This window comes from Kwoniella mangroviensis, chromosome 3, assembly GCF_000507465.2.
Source record: "Kwoniella mangroviensis CBS 8507 chromosome 3, whole genome shotgun sequence".
NCBI classification, from domain to species: Eukaryota; Fungi; Basidiomycota; class Tremellomycetes; order Tremellales; family Cryptococcaceae; genus Kwoniella; species Kwoniella mangrovensis.
The window spans coordinates 1,393,361-1,417,831 of NC_088829.1; the positions used below are offsets into that span (position 1 = coordinate 1,393,361).

The window sequence follows — 24,471 nt, forward strand, 5'->3', positions numbered from 1 at the left end:
TATTCTATCGTACACGATTATATATTATATACTATGTAACTCTTTCTTTCTCTTCAACGTGTTTCTCTCTAGCAACCCCAAGCACTTTTGTGTCTATTCAGTTTAATACGATTTCTCGGGATGATCGACACGAAACGGGAGCAAAGGATTTAATCTATATACAACGATATTTACAAAATTAAGGAAGATGATCAATATTAATTATAACACACATAGTAGTATGAAGTATCTTCCCGATCACCATGATGGTATAGATGGGAAGAGACCAAAGAATGAGTGAAGTCCATGTATGTTGTTGTTTGGTTGAAAATGCGATTAATAAGTAGATACAATGGGTGACTGAATGGGATGATAGTATCTGGAAGAAATTATATGCGGAGTTTGGAAAAGGATAGGTCCGAGAAACCCAAGAAATCGAAGAGTATTGCTTGATGTACGATCCTTTTCTTTCAAGATCTTTTGCTTTTTCGCATTATCGCTCTTATGTTGGAGTCGGAGACACGCTCAGGCCTACGTTGACATTCCCGGATAGTTGATCCTCAGATCATTAGGATTCGGTTGTCTCGATACGTTCTGATGGACATGAGGTAGTTGATGAGGTTGATCCGAATACACCAGATTTCCAGGAATAACAAAATTGCTTGATCCGCTATTTCCATCATTCGGATCTCCTGAGTTGATCCATTGATTACCTGTCTGACCATATGGCGGTGAGAGGTTCAAGTACGAACTACCTTTTTCATCTGTCTGTCCACCATGAGGGGTATTCGCCGTATTCGTATTCGGATTGGTATTGGATCGATAAGCGGTAGGCGAGTTGGAGTGCTGTGAAGGTGTATGAGGTGGGTAAGACGAATGCGCGTAAGATGACGAATCGGAACTGGAGTGTGAGGCTAGGTGAGGTGCCGAACCAGAGGTTGTAGGTGGTCCGACTGACATTGCCGAACCGCTATAATCATGCTTGATATAATCGTCGTCAGGTGTGGAAGAGGGTATCATCGGTTGTAATGGTCCAGGTATACCGAAATTTTGAGCAGGTTGGTATGTCTGAGAAGGTGGTGGGGGAGGTGGCATGGGACTAGAGGGATATGGGAAGTTTGCGGACTATATTACCAAACAAGTCAGCTTCATTTACTTTTAGGTGGGACAAGAATAGCTCACATATTTCCCGATGATCTTCTTGAGAGCTTGTCCCAATATCTCCCAGGGGAATACCTTGACGTCCTTTTCAATATTTCTCGGTCGGGGATTTGGGAAATTCATGATCAATCTGAAGAAATCTTCATTTCCAGGTTTACTCTTTGAGATCGTAATTGGTCGGAATCCTTCCAAATTCCTCCTAATCCTGTTCTTCTCTTCAACGGTAAATCGAGTTCCGACCAAGGCTTCAAGAAGATATATAGCATCGACGGAAGTGACGTAACATACGTTCTTGTCTTCTCGGAAAATACAAGAGATGATGATGGATTGTTGATATGCGGGATAATCAGCTTGAGAGATAGGCTTGAATGCAGCATGTATGGTTGTTCCCTCTTGCCTTCGCCAAAATTGCACTAATCTACGACGAGCGTGCCATTCATCTTGAGTCCTACATAAGCAGAAAAAATCAGTCGACTGCAGTCTCATCCAAGTGGATTCTGCACTTACCATCCTTTTGACATAGTCATCAGATCTCCTGCCATCTCTAGGCTCGCCTTTTGACCAGAATTGACATATGGCGTAGGTGCAGGCATACCAGGTCCGAGTTGCGTGGATCTCATCAGACTAGGTTGAAGACCGGGGGTATATGGAGGTGGAGCTGGATGAGAGATGGATGGAACGGAGGTACCAGTGGCTGCGTAGGGGCTGTGTTGCCATGAAGCGACGGAATCCGACACAGCTATAAGCAGGGATCAGTAACAGTCGATTCTCTACATCACGATTGAATTACTTACATCTTCCAGAAGGACTTGGGTGATAAGCCGAGGGCATCGTGGCGTACTGTTGCATCTCGGGTGTTGTGTATGGAGCAGAGCTTGTCGAGATGACTCGTCGATGTACTTGATGTGGAGAAGGTCGGGTAGATTCTAGAGATTCTCCACCTCGTTTGAGAGGGTTACCTGGAGTATAAGTCAGCTCGGAGATCTTGACTTTGTATTCGATCTTTGACGGGCGTACCTTTTGGTGCTATGCTAGTGTACATGAAGTCTCCCAATTGTACCGTTTCTACTATCGCAAAATCTCCTGCCAGAACCTGTACCGCAACATTCACCTTATTCCCATATCCCTGTGACGCCGCACCAGTACTAGAGAAACTCGGAACCGTCGCCATAAGCTGATAGTATTGACTCTCTTGCGAGTTGTTCGACGTATCAACCGTAGTGACAGCTGTCTGAACTGGATGACCGCCGAAGACCACTCGAAGAGCTTTTGTAGGCTTGCTTTGAGGTGAAGGGTTAGGTGAGGAACCATCTGGGTTGGGAGGCGGTGTTGAAGAAGGAAGATTTACGTCTGCCTTGATGACAATTTGGGTTCCCTGAGTTCCTTCTCTTGGTCCCCATTCATATACGGTCACCGGCCTTTCGGTGCTACTGGAAGATCCGACCTGATGGGGAGGCGGAAGACCAGGTGTACTCGTAGTGAGGTTGTCGAATTGCTGGTTGATCTGAGGCGACATGTAGGTAGATCTGGAGGGGATAAAAGGGTGTGTGTAAGATGACGAAGTGCTTGCTGACGCAGTTGGGTTCTGGTCGTGCGTGAACACCGGTGATGATGGTGAGGTTGACATTCCGAATGGATCCATAGCGGGTGTTCTTGGTATGTAAGGCGCTCGTGGAAGGGGTGTCGGAGGTTGATACAACCTAGGTTGAGCCGCCGGGTTATAATGAGCAGCGGATGAGGTGTGATACATGTCTATGGGAATAAGCATCTGTCAGACAAGGAGGCACATACGCACGTGAATGAATCTGGGAGTTAAGATGGGATTGATTCCAGCATTCGACGACTTACCTACAAAGTCCAGAGTAGCGCAAAGTATTCAAACGATAGCGAGACAGGCGGCGTTGGTGGTTTCAAGAAAGTCCGAGACAGCCGATGTGCGTGTGAGACAATAAAAGGGATTCGAATTCGGGGTATAAAGTGGAACGAGGGCAGATGGTCAAGTTAGATTAGCGAGTGCCCTGCATAGAGTTTGAGATGACGGCGAGGAGGTAGATGTTGGGTATAAGCAAAATGAAGAAAGAAAGTCGAAGATGAGAGTGAAGATCAACTCATAGACATGGCAGATGATAGGAATAAAAGAGTGAGTAGCGAAGATATCTAACCGGACAAGATCATTATCATGATCAACAGGAATTGAATGAAAATCATCGACCTCGTAATGATCTATCATCATCACCAAATCATCCGGACAAGGATAAGTACAGGAACGCCTCTAAGCTGTTTAAATTCCCTACCTGAGAAGGGGAGAGAGGAGAGGGGGTACGATTTTGGGTTTAAAGTATCAAGCTAATGAGGGTTACAAGGGAAATTTCTGAATAGTAATCTAACTATTCTCCATTACACGCCTCTGAACGCCACCACAAGAGCGCCGGATCGGCAGAAGAAGAAGGGATTGCATGGGCTTGGGTAGATGAAGTCCTTGAGAAATAAGCAGCAAGAGGCCTAGGGACACAACACGATCATCGAATCTGGGCATACGAGGGTGGAAAGAAGAGAGGAGGAGGGGTAAAGTAGAGGGGAAGAAATGTATGATTTGTTGTGTTTTGATCCTGATCGGATACGGGATACGGAGAATTAATGAATGACCACACACGGCAAAGGGACGAAAGGGGCCCGGATGTGGTAAGAGCAACACCATCAGGGTAACCACCGTACATAAATATCTCCTTACGAGAGATAATAACCACTCACAAATTCGAGTGGGTAGAGACGAATGGTTAATTCGGTCAGAGTAGTATGGTCGAGGAAGATGGTCGAGCGATAATATAGAGAGAAAGAAGAAGGAAGAAATCAAGACATTGAAAGAAACATGAGGTGAGATGAGATATGATAAAAATGAAAAACGGAAGAAGAAACGCGGATCATGAAAAACAAAACTTGTTTGATCAACAAGGGAAAGTGAAATGAACGTGAGAGATTGCGCACAGAGAGAGGGGCGGGCGTGCGGTACTTTCGATAGTCACCATCTACCCATCCATCCATCATTCTACCCTACACGCGTCCAATAGATCTTCCTGCCACGACGATTTCACACGTGAAAGCAAGTAACCAAAATGCAAAAAGAGTGGTAAAGGTATGAAGATCACAACTTTGACTGGACGGGCTTGTCCGGTGGTGGTAAAAATGAAAGGAAGGCAGCCTAGCCATGGACGTCATGGGCTTTTTGGGTTTTCCACTTTCCTCTTTCAGTTCATGCAGGACGCAAGAAAAGAAAGAAAACGAATTAAGCCACCGTCAAAACACGTTAAGCAGCTGCTCAACCTCTCTCGTCATCCCGGTTGGGGTACCGGAAGAAGCGTGATCTCGTAGAGTTTTCAGGGTAAACAAGAGCAAAATAGAATTTAAAGTTTAAAAGTGAACGAGAAGGCTTGGCGTGAATGGCCAGATTCAAGCATGCAGAAATAAAGGTTGACAATAAATGATAACGATCAAAGAAAGTTCATCGAACCAAAATGCTCTACATTTTTTAGAATGTTGTGTGAAAGGAAAGGCAAAATGGACAAACTCACAATAACGTCGTTGAGGATAAGCCGCTTGGACGTTACTGACAGGTATCGATGCGGAATAGACTCGGTCGTCTTCCATCGAGTGAAGGATGAATGAATCGGAGGCTGACGAGATCGAGACTCCGTGGGGGTGGTAGGAAACGGGTTGAGGGAGGGAGTTGATCAATCTGAATTGAGTTGGGATCATCTTGTTCGGTGGCTCGGGAAAGCTTATTACGATATGGTTGATGGAATCGCACTAGCGAAAATGCAGATTAGTTATTGTTAACGTTTTGACTGAATGAATGGAGGTGACGGAGTAAGGGATGATAACGAGATATCCCAGCTTTAGTCTGGCTAGGATGGTAGGGCATGTGTAGCTGGAGATAGAAAATACTGATCCAAGAAGAACACTCACATTCGTCGAGATGAACAAGATCGATATCCCTCAATCCGTGTAACAGGACGATGATCAAACTGAATGGGATCCAACTCGTCAGCTAGTCGTGATGACGTGAGGATACAGGGACTCGGCGCAAGTGGTAAAATACAATACTTACTGTGACCACCAATGAAGAAGGAAGAAGAGGGTATCGAATTATTGTTCGATATCTATAATGAGGGAAAAGGAAAAGAAGAGGGTATCACGATAAGTTGGAGGAGTGAGATATATAAGAAGGAAAAGCAAAGACGGAAGATAACCAAAAGACGAAAAAAGTGGCAGCGACACGAAAGGACCCCTTTTTTCGACTTGTCCAAATCTTCCCCACTTCACATTCCGTACCTATCACCAATCAATGAACAAGATGTGATGGGTGATATTGATGGTGATGACAGTGAGGGTGATGGTAATGGTGGAGCTGGACAAAAGTTGGTTGATCAGTTTATAACTCCAATCTCCTCAGGGTATCTCCCTCAATCTCTTCAATCGCATCAACAATAACCGAAAACTAAAAAAGAAATTTGATTCTGGATTTCTGGGTGGGGCAAAGTCGGTGTGCTCTGTTTCTGTTTTTGTTTCTGTTCTGTTTTATGGTAATTAAACCCGGAAAGGAATGATATCAGAGATCTTGGTTTATCATACACCAATCACTTCATCTGATGCTGAAAGAACAACACGTTTAATAAAGATTGTCATCCTGTTCTATCCTTCTTCTTCTTATCCACAGTCCATCTCAACGAATTTCACCAACCTTGATGGTGATCTTATCAAACATGTAAGAGAAAAAGAATCAAAGCATACGAATACGGTATCCGATGAACGAGGTCTTAATCTCTTTATTCATTGAGGGCGTCGAAAGGAGGGGGTATCGGTCAGTTGAGATCTCACTGAATTTGTAGCTAACTCTCAACATTTGCTCTAGCAGAGGGTAAAACACCTTTCGCTACCAGTTTGGGTGACAGGAATATTGCTTAAACGCCACCTGAACATGCATTGCGAACGGAGATGGTTTCCTCCGTATCATGCCATCTCATGCTCATGTCAAACAAATTGTTTTATCAAAATGATCAGCGGGAAACATTGGATCAGCGGTGTCTCACTATATCATCAAGAACAATCAATACCATGCCAATCATTTTGCTTGGAAACGGATGGTAAAAAAAAATATTGTTTGTCTACAACACACATCCTTTCGATTCACACGCTAATGGATCATTTCATTCCTTCTTCCGGTGTATGTTGGTTGATCTTCGCACTCAGAAGCAAGGAATTTGTGCGATTGTGTTCGACACAGACACGCAATCAACATATCAAGTGTACATTCAGAATTTGTATTCTGTCCAACAGCATAAATTGAACAGGCCACGTCGATGAGTGACCAAACTCCCTTGTCACCTGGACGTGCGTACTATGCACAGGTATAATTTTGAGGTTATTGACCATCTCATCAAAAAGTTATAGTATCGATCATATTAGTCTGGAATTAGTTTTGGTCCATTGCAATCTTCTGCTTGACCGCGATCACCATCAACATACATAGATACAACACAGTAGATTTATTATGGTTATTCCCCACTTTTCGTACTAGCTCAATCACAAAAGGCCATGAGGAAGGGACTAGTCCAAGCGTCTGTTTGAAGTGACTACTGCTCTCACCACAATTAGTTGGAGGAATTTCCTCAAGTTGGGTGAAATGAGTCTTAGCGTCCAATCGCACCTGCAATCATGTTTCCCTGTAACACGTTGGAATGATGGTAAACGATTTACTCCATTGATTCTCCTAGATTTATATAAAGTTCAAACGACACACAACTCAACACAATACATTACAATGATTGGCGAGGAATGATTAGCGAAGTGATGGCAAGGCGGGTAAGTCGAAAGAGTGGGGGACAATCAATTTTAGTGGTTATCGTTTTTGTCGATAGGATAAACTCCATTACAAGTTGATTGATCTTGAAATATGTCAGGTACGAATGGGTCAATATTGATTGAAGAGATGACTGACCCCACTCTAGACGGATCGATGATCAGCCCATACTGTCTGGATCGACAAAGCTGAACGGTATACGGTGGATAATGAAGTATACTGGAGTGAGTGAAGATTGCAGTTTGCGGGCTGTGCTGTGCTGGTAGATCCAATTACTATTGGACTCCGCAGCATACACATTTATACTATTGTCTGAGCTTGCAGTAAGATATGATATGGAGATTAGAAGGTGTTTGCTGACGGGAGGGAAGTATGGGATTTCAATGATGATGAGGCGATTGTAGAGGTTGAAGAGAAAGATATCCATTATTGGTCGTAACAGAATCGGATATAATCGGTCATACATCTTGAGAATACTGTGTATGAGTGGAATATCATCACAGTGGCATGTCAGCTTGACTTCCGTCTTGTTCAGTGTTGTACACTGCACGTTAGATAATTGATCATACCATTCATGAAGTATGTATACAGGTAGAAGACCAGATATCCGCCTTTTCACCGTTCATTATCTGAGCACGTTCGTTGGAAATACAGCTACACTATGACGAGTTTTCAGCATCAAGCTGATCTCGAAGTAATTCTCTGGTCCACTAGATATATCCACCTCGTTTCGGCACCGACTTGTTCGCAGCTGCATTATTAGTTTGACCTTGATTCCATCGCTGTATGAGGAGATTGACAGGTTGTTGTTTTTCCGGACTATTTTTCCCACTCTTGGGTGGTTCGTCTACCTTCGTCTCATCCACGGAAGTATTGATGGTAGTAGGTTGCGGTTTAGCTTTGGTAATCGGGAATGATCGACCTGAGGATGATCTAGAGTACCCCTCAGCAGCAGGGGTATCGCCATGTCGTATAGGCTTAGGTGCAACGATGTCGGGTTTAGAACCTCCTATCTTCGGTTTGTTACTGGTCGTGGGAGGTGTGGAAGAAGGTTTGTCATTCGGCGACGAAGAAGTTGTGAAAGATTTAGAAGGGTCGTCCAAAGTAGGTTTTCGCAGAGCCTGAGGTTTACTTGCAATAGACGGTTTCCTCGATATCCCATTCTTAGTGCTATCGTTCACCGATCCGTTGGTGACTCCGCCGTTTTTCTTGGTATCAAACGTGGACGACGAAGCCGAAGAAGGGGGTTTCAAGTTCTCATATCTCGAGACGATGTCGTTGATCGACCCCTTCCTTCCATGACTCGGCCTCGCACTATCGGAGTTGGGCAAGCTGGCATTCGAGGCTGATTCAGATATGGTAGGTGAGTAGTTGAATGGCTTGTTCGAGGTTGATGAAGAAGAAGGGGTAATGAACATTGATTGAGGTCGAGATCTTTCTCCAGAGTTCGTCCTTTGCGGTCGACGACTAGACTCAGGTGGTATACCGACTGTAGCCGATTTGGTAGGAGCGCGAGTCTTGACGGGAGATATACCGCCAAATGTCGAAGCTCTATCCGAAATCTTCTGCGGGGATGAAGATCGCGCGCTCTCCTTAGCAGGTGATGTGGGTCGTCTACCTGTGCCGAAAGCATTCTCTGGTACTGCCTCCTCATCACTCGAATCTAGCTCTATCTCAACCTTCCTCTCTTCACCAGCTTTGGATGTGAAACGCATCTTCTCAAGCGGAGACCATTCCTCCGAATTTATATTGCTGGTCGGTTTAGAAGATTCGATCTTGGGTAGAAGCGGCCGATGATGTCCTGTTGTGGGGGCCGCCTGGGCTGATGTGGTCCCTGGTGATGCCTGTGGTCTTGAGGTGGAGGAGCTGGGGGACGAGAATTGCTTATCTGTAGATATACTTGCAGAAGACAAGGGAGTCGTAGATCGACCAGGTTGCATAGGTAGAAGCTTCAATGTATCCGAACCCTCATCATCCATCAAGTCTTGTGGTGCAGGTGACTTGGCGGCCGAGGCGGTCGAGACGCCAGGCGAAGAATGAGGTTGATTCGCAGAGGAGGTGATAGATCCGAAATAATCTGTCTTCTGCTGAGGAGAAGCGGGCGACTTTGCTTCTTTGAATGCTGTTCCGGTGACATGGGTTGAGCGAGGCTGAGGGGGTCCATTGTGAGCTGTGGGAGCAATCGTCGTGGTCGGTGACCTCAGATCACCTCCAGTCATATTGCCCATGATTGATGGTTTCGCGCCGAATGCAGGTCGGGAAGGAGGTGGTAGGGCCACGGGTGAGATCAGTGCTTCTGGCTTGGTAGATTGGGAAGGAGGAGAGAATGCATCGCCATCCAAAGTCTCGATGGAAGGGAATCGAGTCTCGAAACTCAGCTCGCCGTCGGGTATCGAACTCGAAGTTTCAGGTGACTTGGTCTTATTGGGGCCGGTAGCTGGCGAGGGCTGCTTGATTGAGGCAGACCTAGCAGACGAGACTCTGTTGAGGGAAGACGCGCCAGGAGAGCGGACCGGCAATGAAGGGGATTTTGAAGAACCAAATGAGTTGCCGAATCCGGATGGTGGTCGAGGAAGATTAGCACCAAACTTGGACGGGATATTAGACCCTGCTGTAGGGTTTGGAGCGGCAAACGAATCACCAAACCCGCGATTTTCCAGCTTTTGAGAGGAAGAAGCTGGCAAAGATGGCATACCGAAAGCATCAAGACCAGGGGAGGGGGCTTTAGGCACAGGTGAGGGTGTACCACCTGTTACTTGGATTTTGGGAGCTGATCCTCCGCTGACCTTGTTTGCATTTGGGACAGATTCTTGCGGCTTGGGAGGGGTCGGCATCGACGTTGGAGCAAGCGCCTGGCTGACTGATTTTTGGCTCGGTTCTCTTGTGGGTCGACCCCGCCGTTGTGGCTGGACCGACGAAGCAAGAGAAGGTTGAAGGACCGGTGTCTTGTCAATGGGAGATGAGGATCCAGTGAAATCAAGTAGATTGGATGACTGAGCTGATGGTCGAGATGCTTGACGCTGGGAGGGAACACCAAGAGATCGCGAAGGAATTGGCTAGGATGGGTTACATGTCAGACCTGTCAAATCTAGTATGAAAGGGTAAACTCACATAATCGACTTCAGGTTTAGTCCCGCTCATCTCGTGGGCTACTCTGAGAACCTCAAATACTGTCGGTCGACGAACAGGCTGCTCCACTAGCATAGAGGCTAAAGACAACGGGATCAGCGAGGAATGGGGCACATAAGACGAGATGCCTACTCACCTATGAGGTGCTGTATCCTTGGAGAATAAGCGGGAACAGGCGGGAATGTGTATTTAGCATTTACAATTGCTAATGGACCATGCTCTTCGAATGGCGTCGTATAGTAACAGAGCTTATACAACAGGCATCCCAGAGCCCAGACGTCTGCGTGAAGTCAGCATGAGGACAGTCGCCCTCTTTCCGGCTGACTCACCACTTGGTAATCCCACAGGAAGCCCTAGCATCGGTTCCACCATCTCCGGACTCCTATACTGCAAGGTAGTATGCTTGTTTAGGTCCATAGCCAAAGCATCTGCTTCAATCTTCGTCTGAGGAGGTTTATCGGCAGGAAAAGTGGTAGATCCGAAATCACATAGCTTGAATATCAGAGGACTGGGACGCTGAGAGGTCGGAGGAGAGGATGTGGGTTGTGATAGTACATTTTCGATCTATATGGCAGATTGAGCTATGTTTGTAAGAAATTTGAAGGGACAGTAGTGAGGTAGCTTACCTTGAGGTCCCGATGCAGGAGCGGTTGTGACAAACGATGCATTGCTGCAACAGCCTATAGGATCATCATCAGCATTAGGGCTTCAAGACGATGATCATAGACACGACTTACCTCACAAACATCCGTGAAGATGTTCAAGATCTCAATCTCTTTCAGTCTATCTCTTAGTCGCTTATTCAACAGATCGATGATACCACCACCTGTTAGTTGATCAGCTCAAGTATGCGTTGATCTTGCACCATGTACTCACCCGAGCAAAATTCCATCAAGATGAATACTTCGTGACCACCTGTAGGCAGGCGCGAATGTGCCGAACCGAGATATTGAATAAGATGTGGATTAGGGGGAAGTGATTTCTGCGAATGCCTAATCAGTTCAGGCTTCTAAATGATTCTTGGGAAACAAGTACACGTACCATAACCTCAATCTCCTTCTTTACGTCTACCCAAACAGCATCATCCTCAAAGGCTATCCTTTTCAAACAATGTTCTGTATATCCCTTTTCACCCCATCTTCCCCTCTTCTCCCCTCCCTTAGTCGGTGGGTAGATGGGTCTGTCTGAAGTAGTCAGATACACATGGGCATATCCTCCTTCAGATAGATATCTCTCAATCCTAACTGCTTGATCTCCTACTTTGACTATCTGACCAGGGGCTAGGGTACCCTTATGACGCTGAGGCGGAGGTAGATGCTGTGGCTGAGGTGGTGGTGGTTGTTGAGCATATCCAGCGCCTCCATTTGCATAACCCTGTGGTGGTAGTGGGGAGGAATACCGATTAGGTGGTGCTCTGGCGTATTGCTGATTCTGGGGATTTGGGTATTGCTGCTGCTGTTGATGATAGCGCTGAGATTGACCGGATGGCATGGGAGAGAATGTACTGGGCATTTGAGGTGGTGGTGAGAATGCCGAGTTGTACGATTGCTTGGGATTTACAGGTATCGGAGAGGATCTATAGGGATCATGAGGAGGTGCGGGTGGTGAGGTGTATGGTGAAGCTGAGGGTGAATAATGAGATGAATACATTTTGAGGAAGGAGGTGCTTGCTAAATTGTCACAGCTCGTTTCGTGTCGTTTTCATTGACTCAAGGAAAGTGCCGAAACCTCGCAAAGAGACAACGGAACAGGTCTGTGCTCTGCTCCCAATTCCAGGTGGTTCACCGTCTTTCGATTATCTCGTCTTGCCAACTCGATTGTGTATATAAGTTTCGGCTCGCTTTCTTGCTCGTTGTGAATGAGCCGAGAATAGCGATGCAGAGGAAGGAAGCAAGCGACGATGCTGATGGATGCCAAGGGACTGGCAGACCTGTACGATGACAGTTGCTCGTACACTCGTTCTCCCTACTAACGTCACTTTCACCTCACAACCCATCCTGAATCACCTGCACCTGAAGACACTCACTCCGGGTGTACACTGACTGGGCGGACATCGCCGGTACGCGTATCCGAGACAGATCCACCCCTTACGTGGATTTGATTCAATCGTGTGCCAGATTTTATCACAACGAGCGGAGACCCCAGATTGGCATGACGCGCTCTCGATGTTATTCCGAGGATCCGTTCGTACTAGCTCGCTCGCTCGGTGCTACAATCCCAAACTTATCTCGCTGTCATTGGAATGCTTATCCCAAAGGTGAACAGAGATCTTGCTTGCTTCTAATTCCGTTGCTACAGTAAGGGAACTCTCCTGTCCTCCCTCCTCTCTCAAATCGAATCTGGAAAGGGCTTCTGCCGAAAATTAGCTTATCGCTCGCGATGACGACTTCCGGCACTTCATCTTCCCTACCTTCGCCTCTACCGGCACCTTCCACACTGTTCGCCCTTATCCACGAGCTCCATACCACCATCAATGACTCTATCGACACAGCTCTATCATGGGATCAGCTTCAATCGCCACCAATTAACTATACGTTGGTCAGGCCAATCGTCCAACGCTTCGCACCGAAAGTTGACGAAGGTAGCAAGCCTACAGGTACTGCTACTCCTGCTTTAGCTGTACCTACATTCCAAGATGGTGGAGAGTCCGGAGTGACCAGAAAGATAGTGGGAGGGGACGCGGATGGGCCTAGCTTGGGAATGGTGCTCTACGCTTTAATGGCTAACAGGTACGCGATCAAAAGTCTTTAGGAACAGTACAAGAGCTGACTATGTTACACAGGATACAATACGTTTCCCTCTCAGCTGGTGATCTGAGCTATGAGCCACTCCAAACTTCCAGAGCGGCTTTTTGCGAACTACTTGCGAGTGAGTTCAGCTAGGAGGCTATGAGTACGACGACCTTCAGCTGATATATATGTTCAGTCAAAATCCTTCGCACGTTCCCACACCCCGAGGACGCAGCTTCCCTGGTCAGCGAGCTTGTGCGAGGATACTGTGCTTTTGACGGTGCTCCCGAAGAAGTATGGAACAGTATGGGAGATGATCGAGAAGATATCGAAGAGATGGCAGGTAGTGCATTGGAAGTGAGTCTTACCCTTCTCTTTTTACCTCACTTTGCCCCATCGCTGACAAGCTCCGATCTCGTAGTTGGCCATAGTATCAACATCCAAGCATTTCCTTTCCCTTCCACTGATCCAGCATCTGATCAACCTCATTTACACTGGTCAATTGATCTACTCACCTATTTCCGCTCGATCAATCATCACCGATTCTTACATCTCTGAACGAACTCGTCAACGAAGGAGACCTTCCCATTCACATGGTATAGTATCTACATCTGGGTTCTCGTCTTATGCAGGTCAGGAGCCGGATATACATATACATGGAGGCAAGGAAGCTGAAGAAGAGCTGGCAGAAGTATACGTGTATAACCCTTACGAAGCTGGGTGGTTGGATCATCAAAGGTTGAAAGTGCCCAAATGGAGGAAAACAATGGAAGCTGGAAGTTTTGTCATCCTGTTGGCTTTGTTCGTTTCTACGTTAGCTGGTGAGTGATAGGAACCAGCTATCCGTGAGATAGATCGTTTAGATGCACAGAGCTGACGGAAGTATTTAGCCAAGGATCTACACCATATTCAAGTCATCGAAATTATCTATATCATCTTTTCATTCGGCTTCATCTTAGAAGAGTTTGCTGCTTCGAAGGAGTATGGCTGGGCTGGTGAGTCGCTTCATATAGCTTCAGCTGGCTGATAGCTGATCACCTGCCGAATACTCGCAGTTTATGCTGCTAATGTAAGTAGAACGATCGAATGCCAAAATTGCACATAGCTTTACTGACACCCTTCTCAATAGGCTTGGAACGCCTTTGACATGGCTTACGTATGTTTAGCTCACTTCAGTATGCAGATCTGTATCAGATAGCTGATAACGATTACAGATCACGATATTCCTCCTTTACTTCATCCTTCGGATTTTTGCTCTGGCATCGCATTCACCCAATACATCTGATCTGGCTTTCGATATACTTGCTATAGCGGCGTGCATTATCTTCCCCAGATTAGTTTTCTTCGTAGTGAAAGAGAATGTGGTGATCTTGGCTGTAGGTGCTGGTCATTCTACCAAGGGCGAGACAGTGCTGATGGCAAATTTGACAGCTACGAGGGATGGTAGCGTCATTCGTACAATTTATGATCGTCACAGGTAAGCTTGTCCTTCCACAGTCAGTCAGGATCATGGAGCTGACAGTGATATCTCGATCCAGTACTTGCATTCAGTGGTATTTGCTTCTGTCTATGGACGCTCGGAAGAGCTACTTGGACAGTCAAGCAGATTGTATGGCTTATGGCGTGAGTGATACCGTATGACTACCGTAAGATGGGCTCAAGCTGATGAATCGGTCTCATACAGCCAAATCTGGGTGAGCTACCCTTGACTTCCATTCTCACATTCTCACGATGCAGCTTACAATGATTTATAGTTCGGTTCCTCTTACCTCGGCTTCTCCGCAAGCTCATCTTTCCACCCCATATTCGGACCTCTAGTCCTAATCTCCTATGCGTGAGTTGACGGGTTTACGTACATCCAACGAGATATATAAATCAGCTCATCATACCTATCTGTCTCACATCATAGGGCCCTGTGTAACGTATTGCTCATCACAATGCTCATCGCGATTCTGTCCAACAAATTTGCGGCGATCAATCAGAATGCCCACGAAGAGGTGAGCTGTCTCTGAGCCTTCGGACAAACAGGACGAGTCGTTGATCTGTCCGACATTATAGCACTTGTTCCAGAGGGTAGTGAAGACGGTTGAAGGTGTCAAATCAGATGCTCTATTCTCATACCTTCCACCGATCAATATATTGGCTTTCGCGATTCTTGTACCCCTAAGCTGGTTCTGCTCACCTAGGACGTTGCATAGGATCAACGTGTTCGCTATCAGGCTTACCGTGAGTCCCCAATGCTTACAAGTACTGTAGATCTTGTATGAGCTGCTAACACGAGAATATTCACACACTTGCAGAGTTTTCCGATCCTGATTGCTATCTCCGCATATGAAAGGTACAATTACCACGCCCAGCAGAGAGGTATACATTTGAAGACTTCGACTATGGACAGGGTAATGGATGTACAACGACCTGGTCTATTGGAGTAAGTTATCTCCTCGTGCGCCGCCAGTCCTCCTACAAATCGAACGGTCAATGCTGATGTGAATTGATTTGGTAGTTCTTGGCTTACCGGCGGATCGGAAATGCTCATCGCATCTGTATTTGAAGCCTTACCCAACATTCCCATCACCTCACCAGGCTCGAGTGGAATTGTCACACCTCCAAAAGCATCCAACTTGGCTACATTGCAGAATGAAGAGGATAACGATGTGAACGAGATAATGAAATCGCCCAAAAAAACGGAGAAAGATAAGAAAGATAAACGACAGTCTACCAAAACACCATTCGATTCTCCTCTAGCTAAGATATTCGGTACCCGATCTGAGTCTGTCGAGCGGGTGAAAGATAAAGGGAAAAGAAAAGATTCTGTTGATGATACTCCTGGGGTGAATGGCATTGGCACCGCGGCAAATGAAGAGGTTGGAGCGTTGAAGAAAGAATTAGAGGAAGTCAGGAAAAGTCAATTTAGGATGGAAGAATTGTTGAACAAGGTACTGGCTGGACCGATTACGGGTGAAACGCATTAGATATATTATACCGTTCAATGGACTGTTCATTGAACAACAAAAGGGTAATATAATGCACGACTTACAAAGTGCTTCCGACTCATGAATGCCCGGAACAGTATTGAGATCGATGGATAAAATGATTAGGATTACGCTAATTGGTTATTGATTTACGATTTCATGATGAAGTGAAGATGAGGGAGTGAGTTGTAAATAACAATGTCAAAGGATGTAGATGATTTCGCATTAATGTGAATTCAGATATTATGCTGGATTGAAACGACTTGCCAGCGGCGGGACTCAGTTCTACTGCTCAATGATCATATCGTAGCATGAGCTTACGCAGAGCATATTCATGTTGGATGAACAATCGTTGCATTCTAATCCGACAAATTAATGCATGATACTGTATTATCGGACAATACTGGATTGCCCTTCAGCTGTTCAAGAGTTGCAGACCAGCCAGTTCTTGTCCAATCACATAACAGTCCAACAACAACTAACGATCAATCATCGTGACTAAGTATTCCCCTCATCCTTGACACAATCGAATCTCATGCGAAAGACTTGAGCTGCAAATTTATAGGTCTACTTGTGTTGCTTCAGTCCACTCTCTTCGAGGGTGGTAACGTGGCCCTTCATCTTCCTAGGTGAGATCTTGAGGTCATACATCTCATCCAATTCCGCAAATGTTCTTCCTTTGGTCTTAAATGATGACAATACAGCCAGAACCATTGATTAGCATCACGATCGATCATGAACTTTAGTTCAAGGGATCACTTACCTCAGGAAGGAGGAAGAAATTGACGATTGTACCTAATCCACCTAAAATGGCAAACATGTACAGCGTCTTTACACCCCAATTTCTGGATGTTGCTGAGATCATCAAAGGGACCTAACCAAATAACAAATCATACGCTCATTAGCCATACAAGAAGATTTGCTTGGTCGCTTGATGACTTGGACTTACAGTACTATTGAAGATGGCTCCAGAGATAGCGTTGGTACTAGCAGCAAAAGCAGTCGTCTTGGCTCTAAGTCGAGGAGTGGCAATCTCCGCAGCGCACGTCCAGCCGGTTCCAGCAAAACCGAAGGCATAGAAGAACACCCAAAGACAGATGAAAGCGAGAGAAGCGTTATCGACTGGACTTGAATGACTTGCGAATCCCAAAGAGGCAATGGCAATGTTGAAAATTGTGCAGGCCATACCACCTGATAGGATAAGGGTTCTTCGACCTAGTCTCTCGATCCCGTAGAAAGATACCATCAGGGAGAAAATCAAAATACAGCTGAAATTCGTAATCATCATATCAATTTCACCGCAATTATTTGAATATGGAAAATCCAAGGGGAAACTCACTATACGATGACGGATGCTTGGAAAGGTTGCGGAAGACCGGCCTGTTGTAGAAAATCTATATGTTCCGCAGAGTCAGCCGGAAGACATGAGCCAAACGGTGAGTTACATGATTATACTGACAAGTAGTATAGTTGAAGATAATAGGACTTCCTGACCAATTTTGCATCACCAAAGCGAAAACAGAAGCAAAAGTACGTCTCTGTTGGTTGTGAAATGTGTAACATGACATGTAAGCTTTCCGACGAGCCCACTTGGAAGTATTGTGATTGAATTGACTTACGAGCTGAGGACCCATGAAGATATCTTTCAATGCGACTTCTGAATTTGAATGACTCTTCTGTTTCTCTTCTTGTATCTGAACCAACATCGCATTGTATTCTCTATCGATATCATAACCTTCTACGCCTTTGTAAAGCTTCGACAGAGTCTTCTTCGCGCTGATTTCATCTTCCTTTCTGGCGTAGTACCATGGCGTCTCAGGAAGGAAGGGTAAGGCAACGATCCATAATCCCAAGAATACGAATTCGGAATAGATGGCTTTGAGATAGTTGTCTGGATCGGTCTATAAGACAAACATGGCAATAGCACAAGCAAGATAGTGATCAATTTTTCTGAAGAGACAGAAGCAGAACCAGTGTGAGACTGACCATATTCAAGGTGTTAAGGGCGATAGCCACGAACAATTGACCGAGGGCATAAGACCATCCATAGGTGCTCATGAGAGCACCTCTCAACTGGGTAGGTGCAACTTCGGAGATGTACTATCCGTTCAGGACACTGGTCAGTCGAACATACTGCCATGGTAGAATGTAGCATCCGAATATTGGAATGGGCGACTTACAGTAAGTACACCTTGTTGGATCAAACCTTGACCTAGACCCATGAGCATCTTGGCTGCGAGCCAATCTTTGTAATTCCTCGCAACGATTTCCGTGATGATACCCTGTCGAAGATCATCACTTAAATCATTAGTAGTTATTCACAATAGCCTGTAGGATAGACTGAGTACTTACACCAGTGAAAACGACGGTCAGAGCGTACAGGGTGTATCGTCTGCCGAATCGATCACTGATGAAACCACCAGCCCAGTTCCCAAGGAATTGACAGAGGTACGCCTGTTGGTACAAGCGAGCTTGGTCAGCTACGAATTTGTCCACTACCTGGTGCTAAACAAGCAAGACAGTAACTCACCATACCACTCCACATGGATATGTACTGTGCATCTACACTGATTTTTCCAGTTGAGGAACTAACGACTGTACCGAACTGCTTGATAAATCCAGCATTTGCCAGTACACCACCTATTCACCACAATGAGCAACGATTAGCATCCTATTGTACTTGTACTTCTCGCCAAACACAAGCGTGAGCGTCAACATTCGACCTACCAGGTAAGGAGGTTTGATAACCATCCATGATGACACCGAAAGCAGTGATCATACAGAAAGTACAAGCTCTCCAAATTTTCGCATAGCTTGTAATCTCGTCAATCCTGCAAAAGCAGTTGTATGATCGATGTAGCTCTCATCGAGCTTGTGGAGGCCGTTACCCTCTGCATCTGCAGAAGTGGTATACACTTCATCTTTCTTCGATTCGACTCGTTCGAGTTCGGTATTGGCGTTCACGTTCATCTTGGACCGGTATTGTAGACCTGGAGTAACTTGAAGTCTTGAAAGAAGGAGAAGGGGAGAGAGGATCGATTGGGCGGATAGTTCATATATATCCTTGAGATCTTCTGATCATGATAGATGACTGTAGTCACGGAAGGAAGCAAGAAGGAAGGAAGAACCAATTGTTCCGTGATGATAACAAATGTACTCCGAAACATCAGATTCAGACCTGATAACGTTGTGACTTTCCACAGCAAAGAAAAAGAGAGAAAGATGAGAAATACAGATTGTGATTGCCGGTGATATAGATACGCATGATTATAGATATAGCATTTACCTAAGCTAGTCGCAAGGATTGTACTGAGCAAGAGAGAAACGAAGAGAGCAGATAAGTCAAATGCATTCACCTCCACTCTTTATCTCTCTCTACCTGAGGTTAATTAAATGAGGCGTAAAGCTTAAGGGTATCTTCGACGGGCCCATGGGCAATCCTATGGAATTTTGCAAGTGCGATCAATTTCTAGTTGCCGAACGATTTCTTTGAGAGATAAGTCAGCTGACAATAAGCACTTGAAATCCTTTTATCCGCTGAGACGGACACCCGAACCACAGTATTATCGGGTCTAGGAACAGCTCATACTGGTTAACGTCCAATTTCCTAGCAGGAGATCGCCCAAGAGCTTCAGACCTATCAGCAGACTGAGATATCTCCTGTCACGCGATGCGAAGGCTTGGCCACTCCTGAAACCCGATACTGGCTGATGTACAATGAGGGACAACGTGTTCCTCGATGCTTCCCAGTCTCTGTGGTTATGCTGCATTCTGACACTGACATCGTGCTTCCGATCTGATGGTATTCCGTGCCATCTTCATCCCAATCGGACAGAAATTCATACACAGAGGAAAATCAAAATGTATCTATCTGAGTAGGAGCCTAACCTAAGGTACTTCTTGTAGAGGATGGTGAGGCGAGATGAACAAAGTTTCAAACTGTGTATTGAGGTAATCCTTCACTTCTTCGTCATCCACATAATCTACTACTATCCTAGTGTTACTTTCCTTCTCGTACTTCTCAATGAGAGGTTTCAGTGAAACGGGGAACTTCTGCTTCATTTGATTTCTGTACCACCTACAACATTGCTATGAATTAATCTATGATCACCCAACAACAACAAGAAAGTTACTTACTGAGCGAAGTATACGAAGGCGAGCATGACTCGAGTCTCAGAGGTGTGATTTGGCATACCGGCGTGCCTACAAGGTGTCATGATCATGTATTCATCAGCTATGCTATTTGTGACCATGATTGCATTTCTCGTCGTTTTACTTACCAAGTTCTGAGATCTCTCAAGATCAAACTTCCCTTCTTGACACGAGGATAAACGGGTGGTCGGATTTTTCTCCTTTCTTCGAGTTTCTCATCCTGTACGAATCCAAGTGTATAGGTCTGATGGTCCGTCCACGGAGAGGAATTGTTGGTTCCGAGCCAACATTCCGTGGAACCATTCTCTGGAGTTACGTCGATCAGACAGATATTCATGGCAACTGCATATGGGTGAGAGAGGTGTCGACCTTTGACGTCCTTGTGTACTTTCTGACGAGTCGTGGTGTTTCCTAATAATGTGTTGGAACGGATGTAGTGCAGTTCAGGTACTGGTCCGAGAACGCTTGACAGCACTGATGAAGCGAGCTTGTTGGCGTAGATTTGGGGAAATAAGTATTCTATAACAAATATCATATGAGCCTTTCATGGTCATACCGTATGTATAGCCACAACGTGGACCATAACTCACCTTCGAGGATCGGTGGGACTTGAGAGACATTTCCCTTATCCTCCCCTTGACTAAACCATTATCATTAAACGTTTTCCCGGGGGTAAGAAGAAAGAAGGGTACTCACTTCCAATGGACCTTGACAGTACCACTCAAGATCTTCTCTGTATCAGACTTCATCTTCTCATTCAACTTGTCAATAACCTCAACATCTATGGCATTCTCGAGGACGACCACACCATCGTTGAAAAGTGCATCGACCGCATCAAAGAGGTGATCGTTCGCGATGTTTCCGCTGACTCGCTCGTCGTCGGTGAGAAGGACGATCTTTACTGAATCGCTTGGGACTGGCATAATGGACGTTGCTTGCTGTCAGAGTGTTTGTTGATGGATGGTCACATCGTTAAGAATGCACGTAGGTAATCGATGATATTTATCCAATATGATAGAATGAATGAATGACGCTTTTAGCTGATGGCCCCTCTCAAGGTGAGCATATGTATTTGGACTTTCGGTGAATACACTTTGATTCTGCGGGCCGGAAAATCAGAATTAGCGTAGTGTTTATTTAAAGCGTTATTCGAGTACTTGCTTCTTCTGGCTCTGGATGGGATGGCCATGCGATAAGCCAATGTCCAATGGTGTTTCTTGCATTATGTGTCGGTCTTGCGAGGGTTTGGTCACCATGGTTGTTTGATGATGTAGTCAGCATCAGAATTGAATGTGTGGACCGACTCATACACACGCATAGGCCTACGGCTGATCCGGCCGATTATTCCGACCGCATCGAAACCATTGATACCATAGACTTGCCGCCGAGACGTTATCAATCCAAACGGTCACTAGACACGAATGTACTTTTGTATCCGATATTTCAAATGGCCATCTTCATGTCTAGATTCACCTCCAAGTAACCATAGGAAATTATAGTGCTAGCTATGCAGGCTACAGCGAGATCGGAATGTGTGATCATAACGGAGAAGCGAGGATTGAAAGCTTGTACGGCGTAAGCTTGATCTCGTATCGATTCGCATCTAAATCGGACCAAGTCGCTAATGTCCATGTAATCTAATCAGATGTCGCATAGTCAGTCTTCCCAGTCTCTTCCTTCATGCATAGGAATGGAGCTCATCTGCTATCACTGATCGTTGATAGGCGAAAGTCCGATGTCAAGTCGTCCCTGAGATTGGAGTTTGTGTTCGATGTCAGAGTGCAGCTATACCATGCCATTTCACCGCTGCTCGTCGTGGACGAGTGAAAGGCAGCAAGAAGTAAGTCAACCCACTAGTTTGGATGGTGTACAAGCTGACATGGGCATAGTCGTAAGACCCTGGAGAAACTGGCGAAGGACAATAGCGTTGCGTTGAGAACGCTCTCATCCCCAAGTCCTGGAAATGAGCAGCCTCAAGATCTTCCTTGGGGCAATGACCATCCTTCGATGCCCCTGACACGCCTTCAGAGTCCGCTAGATCTGGATCCATTCGTATCTACCCTTCCTTCACCTGCGCCCGCTTCCCATCGAGGGCTCGAAGCCTCCCGTCAATCAATGACACGTAGGACGGTACAAACCATGGCAGGCTCTTTCCCAACAGGCTCTGAGCTTGCTATATCGGATCCCATTCCCCGAGCCGACTTTTCAACAGGTAGAGGCGTACACAATCCTCTGCTGTTCTTGGCAGAATGCGCGAGGAGAGGATGGGATACCGACGATACGGAATGGAGAGATACGATGGTGGTTCCTACTCCAAATACCAATATTCCATTGGAAGATGCCATCAGACTGGGGAGGTGGTCAAAAGAGAATTTGGGGAAGATCATTGCAGATCAGAGGAAATACTTTCAACATGGTTTGCACGGCACGAAAAGAGATGTCAGTATGGGACTCGATCCGGTTTATCAGAATGTGATCAATGAGGATCAAGTCGGAACATTGTTTTCAAAGTAAGTCTCCGTCCTTTCTTCTTGAACGGTCTGCATACATTGTGGGAGTATCGACTAACCCAAGAATACAGTTACTTTTGCCATGTACACCCCCAATGGGGCATGCTTGATCGTAATATCCATACCCCCTCTTTCGTACGATCACGATCTGCTTTCCTATTTACCGTCATCCTCGCACTAGGTGCTACTTCCATTGCTACTCTATCAACTTCCACTCCTCAGAATCGTCTGTTAGCTATCAAACTTTGGGCACACCTTGAGAAGCTACAGCTGGTAATTTGCGCTACATCTGCCAAATCTATAGAGATTGTTCAAGGCATGTTGGTGAGTACCACCGCTAAAGAGATTGCCTGCTATTGCTTATTCGCGTCCTCAGATGGCTCAAATGTGGGCGCTACGAACTCCAAGATTGGTAGATGATCAGCGAGCGACTCGACTAGGGATGGCTGTACGGATGGCAGGACAGATAGGTCTTCAGCTTGCAAGACATCATGGTAGGAGCTCCGGTGAAGCTCGAAATGCGAATGATCTGCGAACACGATTATCTCTCGTACTGGTAGAGAGCAGGTATGTGATATTTCTGTCTTCCGAAGCTGTCATCCTAATCATTTATCTTCAGATGGGAATCAATCGCGGACAGACAAGAGATCTCGTGTCTCGCTTTCGACTTGACCGATTACGAAGCAGACGAATTAGATCGTACGGGACCCTCTGACGATATTGCACTTATGGCAGCTGATTATGCTTTGTATCGATTCGAGGTGAGCATTAACACTACACCACTTGTGCATGCCCAAACTGAGCTCCATACCCACTTGTATAGGGTGAATCGAAGGAACGGATATCCCGTATTACCCAGAACAATCGTTCGACCACAGCATTGGACAGTGAGAGGATCTGGATACAGACCTATCTATCTAGCTGGGAAAGTAAATGGGTTGAACCCCAGACGGATCCTTTACGTCGATGGTGGTTCCGATACTTATCCATCAGATCTCGACTGGTCGGTATCCTTCGAGTCGCCAAAGCTCGTGCTCAACCAGGTCCATGGACAGACCAAATGAAAAGTGATCTCGTCCTTGTTTCTATCGAATTACTGGAAGGTTGTCTTTCCCATGAACGATCGATGCATATGCTCAGACCGACTTCACCGATAGTTTTCGCCGCAGCTATTCTTCTTCAGCTGACAGCGAAGGACGCACCGGAGCGGGATTTGATATTGAGGGTGGCACTTCGTTTGGCTGGCGAACCAAAACAGGAAGATATCATGGCATACGCTGTGCATAATGGTTATCAAATACTGAATATGCTATGGTGAGTTAATGTCAAATCGCATCTTCAGTCTGGAAGACACTGATGATCTTGGAGCAGTCTTAGTAAAGAAGTGACAGTAACGAACGCTGGACCACCTACCAGCGCCTCAAGCAATATTACGTATAATCCATCTTCCATCTCACCTTCCACTCAATCCCTAATTGGCGAGGATTTTACCCTCGCTCAACAGAGCTTACCGTCGGTCTCTTCCATACACCAAGAAACGGATTCATTACCGCTATCTTCGACCTCGATGAATCGACAATTTGATGATATAGGTCAGCTCCTAGGATTGGGTGGAAGTACGACCAATGAATTCCTCCACCAACGGCCGAGTATCACTCCGAGCAGTCCATCTAGCTTCGGCCAACATACCAATACAGTATGGGGCAATTTTTTATCTACTGAATCCTCCAATACGAGCCAATATCCTCCCTCGTCGATGGACCAACCCGCGCAATCTGGAGGCTCGGGGTATATGGCATGGCCAAATAATGGCGAAGAGCTATTTAACTTGGCTGGAGGAGGTCAGATGTCAGATAATGATATTTCAGATTTCTATTTCCATCTCGCTTCTGCCCTTGGCAGCTAGAAGCATTGCTATGATCATGATCTCAGTTGTATAATAGGTGGTTGTAGTTGTATGCATGCGGATATGTCCTGTGATG

At 45.8% G+C, this 24,471-nt stretch overlaps 6 protein-coding genes across 6 annotated transcripts; 2 read left to right on the plus strand and 4 right to left on the minus strand.

The window, feature by feature from the left end:
- Window positions 1-510: 510 nt before the first annotated feature.
- On the minus strand, window positions 511-2,890 carry I203_108337 (uncharacterized protein; the record flags this gene model as incomplete). Its single annotated transcript, XM_065518383.1, has 5 exons — window positions 511-1,104; window positions 1,162-1,588; window positions 1,648-1,879; window positions 1,935-2,099; window positions 2,158-2,890. The coding sequence occupies 5 exons, from the start codon at window positions 2,888-2,890 to the stop codon at window positions 511-513; spliced, it is 2,151 nt and encodes a 716-aa protein (XP_065372748.1).
- A 4,817-nt stretch (window positions 2,891-7,707) lies between these two features.
- Window positions 7,708-11,776, minus strand: I203_108338 (uncharacterized protein; the record flags this gene model as incomplete). The annotated part of the gene is made up of 8 exons (XM_019148510.1): window positions 7,708-10,053; window positions 10,109-10,206; window positions 10,263-10,406; window positions 10,456-10,690; window positions 10,753-10,806; window positions 10,864-10,952; window positions 11,003-11,108; window positions 11,168-11,776. The coding sequence occupies 8 exons, from the start codon at window positions 11,774-11,776 to the stop codon at window positions 7,708-7,710; spliced, it is 3,681 nt and encodes a 1,226-aa protein (XP_019002093.1).
- A 729-nt stretch (window positions 11,777-12,505) lies between these two features.
- On the plus strand, window positions 12,506-15,827 carry I203_108339 (uncharacterized protein; the record flags this gene model as incomplete). Its single annotated transcript, XM_019148511.1, has 16 exons — window positions 12,506-12,855; window positions 12,909-12,994; window positions 13,052-13,212; window positions 13,277-13,676; window positions 13,746-13,850; window positions 13,911-13,924; window positions 13,985-14,011; window positions 14,070-14,231; window positions 14,287-14,332; window positions 14,394-14,478; window positions 14,540-14,549; window positions 14,610-14,689; window positions 14,765-14,852; window positions 14,914-15,081; window positions 15,156-15,283; window positions 15,359-15,827. The coding sequence occupies 16 exons, from the start codon at window positions 12,506-12,508 to the stop codon at window positions 15,825-15,827; spliced, it is 2,379 nt and encodes a 792-aa protein (XP_019002094.1).
- A 567-nt stretch (window positions 15,828-16,394) lies between these two features.
- Window positions 16,395-18,582, minus strand: I203_108340 (uncharacterized protein; the record flags this gene model as incomplete). Its single annotated transcript, XM_019148512.1, has 11 exons — window positions 16,395-16,511; window positions 16,591-16,701; window positions 16,777-17,095; window positions 17,167-17,221; window positions 17,287-17,365; window positions 17,447-17,728; window positions 17,814-17,927; window positions 18,008-18,109; window positions 18,180-18,281; window positions 18,358-18,467; window positions 18,555-18,582. 11 exons carry the CDS (start codon window positions 18,580-18,582, stop codon window positions 16,395-16,397), a joined length of 1,419 nt encoding a protein of 472 aa, XP_019002095.1.
- A 1,133-nt stretch (window positions 18,583-19,715) lies between these two features.
- On the minus strand, window positions 19,716-20,902 carry I203_108341 (uncharacterized protein; the record flags this gene model as incomplete). The annotated part of the gene is made up of 5 exons (XM_019148514.1): window positions 19,716-19,905; window positions 19,965-20,030; window positions 20,108-20,498; window positions 20,570-20,619; window positions 20,676-20,902. 5 exons carry the CDS (start codon window positions 20,900-20,902, stop codon window positions 19,716-19,718), a joined length of 924 nt encoding a protein of 307 aa, XP_019002097.1.
- A 584-nt stretch (window positions 20,903-21,486) lies between these two features.
- I203_108342 (uncharacterized protein) lies at window positions 21,487-24,395 on the plus strand (the record flags this gene model as incomplete). The annotated part of the gene is made up of 9 exons (XM_065518384.1): window positions 21,487-21,554; window positions 21,625-21,634; window positions 21,704-21,819; window positions 21,869-22,489; window positions 22,561-22,813; window positions 22,866-23,056; window positions 23,109-23,250; window positions 23,313-23,803; window positions 23,861-24,395. The coding sequence occupies 9 exons, from the start codon at window positions 21,487-21,489 to the stop codon at window positions 24,393-24,395; spliced, it is 2,427 nt and encodes an 808-aa protein (XP_065372749.1).
- Between the last annotated feature and the right edge of the window lie 76 nt (window positions 24,396-24,471).